Here is a 6662-nt window from a genome sequence, read left to right as displayed (position 1 = left end):
GAACTATAACTCGACAAGATTCAATATAAATCAACCACATCAATTCACTAAACCAACATTTTTCATTCACTGTAATTAACACAATACTTTCAAAACATTAAAACCAACACGACACAAAACACCTTAAGCCCTCTCACCCCTAATCCTCCTAGCAAGCTGCATATCTTTCGGCATAATCGTAACCCTCTTGGCATGAATCGCACACAGATTCGTATCCTCAAACAACCCAACAAGGTAAGCTTCAGAAGCTTCTTGTAAAGCAGCAACAGCAGAGCTTTGGAACCTCAAATCAGTCTTGAAATCCTGAGCAATCTCTCTCACCAACCTCTGAAACGGGAGCTTCCTGATCAAGAGTTCAGTGCTTTTCTGATACTTCCTGATCTCCCTCAATGCCACGGTTCCAGGCCTGAATCTGTGGGGTTTCTTCACTCCTCCGGTGGCCGGAGCCGATTTTCTGGCTGCTTTGGTGGCGAGTTGCTTACGTGGAGCCTTTCCTCCGGTGGATTTTCTGGCGGTTTGCTTTGTACGGGCCATTTTTGGGTGTTTGAGAGATGGATAAAGTGTGAAGAATTGAAAGATTGTTTGAGTTGTGTTGTGGGGTTAAGAGGGTTTTCGATGGTTTATATAAGATGGAGAAATTGGCGGTAAAAGTTTGAAACTTTGGTGTGTAGGATGGCGATCCGTGTGCGGTGTAAAATCTGGGCCGTTGGATCGGTGATTATTTGACCATCTTTGAGATTGATATTTGATAATCTTTTTTTAATTCTATTAATTAAAATTTTGCACTCTTAAAAAGTTGTTTGGTTATTAAAAATGAAAATGATGTTCGATACGTCTCTTTTCGTTTATCAAAGTCTTACAAAATAGCTAAAACGGTATGAATAGCACTAGATTATATGTGTTGATACAAATACCTTTAGCGTATGAACTAAAGATTTTTTCTGAAAAACACGGTTTATTTTCATAATTATTTTACTCGTAGAATAATTATCAAAATTACTCTACAAATGATCTTGTAGGGTAATTTTGATATTGTATGGTACTTTTGAATTGTATGTTGTTTGATAAACTTGTAGAGTAATTTTGATACATTTGTACAGTAATTTTGATAATTACCCTACGAGTAAAATAATTACGAAAAATGTCACCGTGTTTTTTTTTTTTACTTTTCATATATTTTGTAAGTTTTAAGATTTAACAAGGTGTTTGCTTTATAAGTTTCAATATTAAAAGAATAAAAATAAAAGTGATGTTATATGTTTGTTTTTCAAAGGGTTGGGTTCTTCGAAAGTGATTTGACCATTTGGGTGTCCTTCATAACTTGGCCCCAACAATAAAGAAAAAGATATAACATAGTTGTAAAATTTGAAGAGATCTTACTTTAAAAATGGTCTTTTAACATAATTATGTCGACCCTAATGCTATAACTACAAAATGGACTCATTTTTACAGTTTGCTTAAGCCATAAAAAGGTTGAGATGGCCCTATTAATGATCACTGGACTCGAATACGAATCTACTCGAATTCGAACCTTGATAATCGAATTTGAATCGAGTCGAATTTCGATTTTTTCGAATCCAAATCGAATTCTGAATACCCCTAAGAAAAACGACACAAAACTGATTGATGTCAAAAGGTACGTGGAAAGTAAAGTGAAAATCAGTTCCTAGCTATCTTTACTAGCAAGGGTAAAAGCAGGGTGTCAAGCCAAAAAAATTAATGGAAAATGTAAAAGTTCGATTGCTTTATGGCCTGTTTGGTAGCCTCTTAATGACCATTCAGATGCTACCTTTTAATGGTTTAAAACCTCTGAATGAATAAGAGGTAACCTCAAGTCTGAATGGTTAAGAGGTAACCTCTTAATGGTAAATCATCACATGTCACATTCTTCTACCTTCTCATCGGTAAAATTCTTAGTGGTTCCACTAAGAGGTAGCCTCTTAATGACCATTCAGAGGCTACCAAACAGCCCCTTACTTTGTTCTCATGTTGAGGTCCAATATTAGTCCCACCAATTTAACTTTCCCATCTGTTTTGAAATCTACAGCCGCGTTACAAGAGGGATGGCTTGGTATGGAGATTCATACCGAGATTTTGAAGATGGGTTTACTATGCGATCGAGTTGTTTTGCTTCATTTGGTGGATATGTATGCCTGCCAAAGTTGGTTTATTGGAGTGTGCATGCCAACTGTTTGATGAAAGTTCTCAATGGGGGGACGAACAGGCACTATCAATGTTCTTTGAAATGTTGGAACATGGTGTGAAACCTAATGATCAAACTATTGTTTGTGTACTTTTCGCTTGTGCAAAAGCAAGAGCTATTGAGACAGGAACGAGAATACATGACTATATTTTGAGTAATGGATTCGCTTTGAAGAAAGGAATCACGGCGTTGGTAGACATGTACGCAAAATGTGGGTCCATTGATAATGCAGTCATGGGTGGACCTAGAGGTGTACAAATCATTTTTTTTTAAAACCGGTTATGGTTATTAACCGGACCGGTTTTTTTCGTTCAAAACAAAAAACCGGGTTTTTTAATAACCGGTTTCGATTACTAATCAATTTTCAAGTCCAAAACAGTAACCGGTGTAACCGGTTGGGACCGGTTTTAACCGTTTTTTTTTCTTTCAAAAAAACCGGTTTAACCGGTTTTCTTAAAACCGGTTTCGGTTATTAACCGGTTTTTCGGATCGATAATAGTAACCGGTCACCAACCGGCGGTTCGGTTATAAAACCAGACCGGTTATAAAAAAACCGGTAAAAAAAAACGGTTTCGGTTCTAAAACCGGTTTTTTGTACACCTCTAGGCGGACCCACCCTTCGGCTTGGGTCGGTGGACATACCCCTTGAAAAAAAATGTAGTTTTATTTTTCACGTAAAATCTCGACCGTACCACTTGAAAATTTTCATCCGCCCCTTAGAAAAAAATCATATTGTTAATTTATAAAAAAATGTAAACATATATTTTATAAAAACTAGAATTGAGACCCGCCGCAATGCGGTGATGATTCTTTAGTTATAACTAAGTCGACCTAGGACCCGCACGTTATGTTAAACCTGTCAAACAGAAAAAAAATAGACGATGTAAAAACGTTCACCCATACACGCACGTTGCGTGGTGTTAACTCGCAAAATTTAGAATGAAACGTAAAAACATTAAACCAAAGACGCACGTTGCGATGTGTTAAGTCACAAAATTTAGAACCAAGCATATAACGGAAAATTTGCAGAAAATGAAAACTATAAAGGATCAAAGTTGAAAGTAAAATAAGTTGTGAGGATAGATTGCAAAAGATAAAAAGTTTTGGGTTAAAGTAAAAAAAAATAGTTTTGGGTTAAAAGTAATTTATGAAATACTTTTGGGTGAAAAGTAAAAAAAATCAATCTTTTTTTGGAAAACCCCTAAAGCAAAGGTTACGACAACCATATGCATAACCATTTTTTCTTTGGAAAACCCCCTAAGCACACCCCGCGTTGCGGCGGGGCGTAAACGGTGTCAAATAGTACTAATGTCACACAACCGTGATCGACCACGAACACTGACTCGACCTAGGATCTGCATGTTGCGACGAACCTGTCAAACATGAAAAAATAAAGGTAAAAACGTTGAACCACACATACACGTTGCGACGTGTTAACTTGCAAAATTTGAAACAAAACATAAAAAGTTGAACCACACTCGTACGTGTTAATTATACGAAAAGTGTTTATGCATGAAAAAGTTATTTATTTATATATGGAATAATACAACTTAAAGAAAAAATACGTATTTTTAAAGAAAAAAAACTCAAAGGGCCTAAAGTTAAGAACCAAAAACGTTAAAACCCAATTGTTTTTGCCAATCAAATTCAGAAGCCCAACTGTTTTAGTGATTTTCAGAGACGACTCTAGTTAACGGAAGTTAAGGTAAGACTGGTGGGTATGAGGCGTGGGTTGTGGCGTTGAAGGGGGTTTAACGCCTGCTACACCGCCCCGACTCGGCGTTGCCCGCTTGGCGTGGATATTCTGCCTGGCGTAAGGCGGGGGAAGGGGGGGGGGGGTGGGTGACATGGTGGACCATGGTTGTCTGCTTCAAAGTTAAGAGTTAAAAAAAAAAAGAAATTCCACATGACTGGCCACGCCCAGCTAAGCGACGCCCCACCAGACCCCTGGTTTTTTAGTATTAGCTTGTAGATTTCACCCTTCTATGTGTCAAATAATTCCCAAAATCCAAGCCCCTCTACGCTACGTGTCGAATAATAATGCCCCAAATCCAAGCCCCTATACTTACGTTGTTAACCACCACAAGTGGCCTAGTGGTGGAGTGACTTGGGTTCTCCAATGGAGACCCAAGTTCAATTCCCATTAGTGCCACTTTGATGGCCACCGACACCCGCTTTAAAGCCGGACCGAGGACACTCGAGGTCTCGGGTTCGAAACATGTTTCTTACCCCTCTTTGATGGCTATGGGTATTTGCCGCCAGGGATCCTTGTCGAGTGGTGAATCAGGAAGGAAAATCCCTTCCGCGGTCAGGGGTACCGTGCAACTACCCTTTATCCTTACGTTGTGGATCACTTGTAACCTAGGAATGAAAGTATGAAACTGATTTAACAATTACTATAGACTTCAGTTAGTTCACTACACGCACACTGGAAACCCTCGCCGCCTGCACCATTACCACCATGTCTGCAGCAAAAACCCTTCTCTTCAGCCCCTCAATCCTCAAATCCCCAACCCCCAAATCCCCCAAACCCTCAAGATTCACCCCCACACGTATCCGATCATCATCATCGTCATCTCAACAAACACTAACTCAAACCCTCTCAACAACTCCCGCCAAAACCCGGGTCAAAATCCTCTCAGAAGCCCTCCCATTCATCCAAAGGTTCCGCGGCAAAACCGTAGTCGTCAAATACGGCGGCGCCGCCATGAAATCAGAAGCCCTGCAAGCATCTGTAATAGCCGATCTTGTTCTACTCTCCTGCATTGGCCTCCGTATTGTTTTTGTTCACGGCGGAGGCCCCGAGATTAACCAGTGGCTGAACCGGCTGGGGATTCAATCAAGCTTTTTAAACGGGTTGAGGGTTACTGATGCTTCAACGATGGAGATTGTGTCGATGGTTTTGGTGGGTAAGGTGAATAAGCATTTGGTTGGGTTGATTAATAAAGCGGGTGCGACTGCGGTCGGGTTGTGTGGAACGGATGGGCGGATATTCACGGCTGTGCCGTCACCGAATGCGGATCAGTTGGGGTTTGTTGGAGAAATTGCGAGTGTGGATACGTCGGTGTTGGAACCGTTGGTGAAGGACGGGTATATACCGGTTATTGCTTCGGTGGCAGCGGATGGGACAGGGCAGAGTTATAACATTAATGCGGATACGGCTGCAGGGGAGCTGGCGGCGGCGTTAGGGGCGGAGAAGTTGTTGTTGTTGACGGACGTGGCGGGGATATTGGAGGATAAGGATGATCCGGGGAGTTTGGTTAAGGAGATTGATTTGGGTGGGGTGAGGAGGATGATGGATGATGGGAAGATTGCGGGTGGGATGATTCCGAAGGTGAGTTGTTGTGTGAAGGCGTTGGGGAAAGGGGTGAAGACTGCGAGTATTATTGATGGGCGGTTGGATCATTCGTTGTTGTTGGAGGTTCTTACGGATGAAGGGGCTGGGACGATGATTACCGGGTAACGCTTTGGTGTTTGTTTACGGGAGTCGATGTAGGTTTGAAGTTTGTTGACAAATGGTTTGGTAAATTAATAAAGTTGTAGTTTTGATTATTGTTATTATGGTTGTAGATGCTCATTTGTTGCTATTTTCTAGTTTGTATCTTTTGAGTGTCTTGTAGCTTTAGTAACCGACCCGATTTGAACTACCAAATTTGTTTGCGCCAATCCGGTTTCAGCCTGACCCAAATCATTAGTTTGTATACTGGTTCCTCCTCGCGTCACCCAAACCGGTATCATCCCGACCCAAAAAATATATATATTTTCTAAAAAAAATACCGGTTTATGACCCAATCCGGACAGTACTTAAGGATGAGTTCCAGTACCAAAAGTACCGATCCCGGAAATGACAAAAAAATAAAAATAATAATAAGTACGGTACGGTCCACTACTGATACTGATACCGTTTCATATTGTGTGTAATTGTTAGATTTAGTGGTGAGGTTTGCATATATGTGTTATATAATATATATAGTAATGTTGGTGTTTAGTATACGTTTCTTTTGCTTCGTATAATTAATCGATAAATGTGAGGTGGATAATATTGTAATGTCGGTGTTTAGTAATTAGTATACGTTTCTTTTGCCTCGTATAATCGATAAATGTAAGGTGGATAGCGTGGGATCGGGTTCTTCGGTCTAAGAAGAAGGGTGGACAGATGGGCTCGGAGCTTCACTGGTCTAATGGTGAATTGGTGGTGGCGGTATCGGGGCTGCAGCAATCAACTCTGGGCCAAGACTATAGCAGCTATTCACGAGGGGGATTGGCTGGAAAATATAGTCCCTATTAAAGCAGCGGTTAGGGGGGGGGGTATTGCTTTGGTTAGCCATGCTGATGATGCACTTCACGGCAAGGGCGCAGCATGTAAGGGGCGGGGAGGGGGCGCCCGCCCCCCCGAACTTTTCGGTTAGTAGTGTTACGTATGTGTTTTTCGTATAGAAATTTTTAGGGATATACGTTT

The 6662-nt window shown here is 40.9% G+C and overlaps 2 protein-coding genes across 2 annotated transcripts; one reads left to right on the top strand and one right to left on the bottom strand.

Moving 5' to 3' along the window:
* On the bottom strand, nucleotides 1-604 carry LOC110898623 (histone H3.2-like). Its single transcript, XM_022145435.2, has one exon. The coding sequence runs from the start codon at nucleotides 532-534 to the stop codon at nucleotides 124-126; it is 411 nt and encodes a 136-aa protein (XP_022001127.1). The 5' UTR covers nucleotides 535-604; the 3' UTR covers nucleotides 1-123.
* A 3966-nt stretch (nucleotides 605-4570) lies between these two features.
* On the top strand, nucleotides 4571-5806 carry LOC110898624 (acetylglutamate kinase, chloroplastic-like). The gene has a single exon (XM_022145436.1). The coding sequence runs from the start codon at nucleotides 4665-4667 to the stop codon at nucleotides 5664-5666; it is 1002 nt and encodes a 333-aa protein (XP_022001128.1). The 5' UTR covers nucleotides 4571-4664; the 3' UTR covers nucleotides 5667-5806.
* Nucleotides 5807-6662: the final 856 nt, after the last annotated feature.

The sequence above is a fragment of the Helianthus annuus genome, chromosome 13 (assembly GCF_002127325.2).
Source record: "Helianthus annuus cultivar XRQ/B chromosome 13, HanXRQr2.0-SUNRISE, whole genome shotgun sequence".
Taxonomy (NCBI): Eukaryota; Viridiplantae; Streptophyta; class Magnoliopsida; order Asterales; family Asteraceae; genus Helianthus; species Helianthus annuus.
This window is presented reverse-complemented; position numbering and strand designations above follow the sequence as displayed.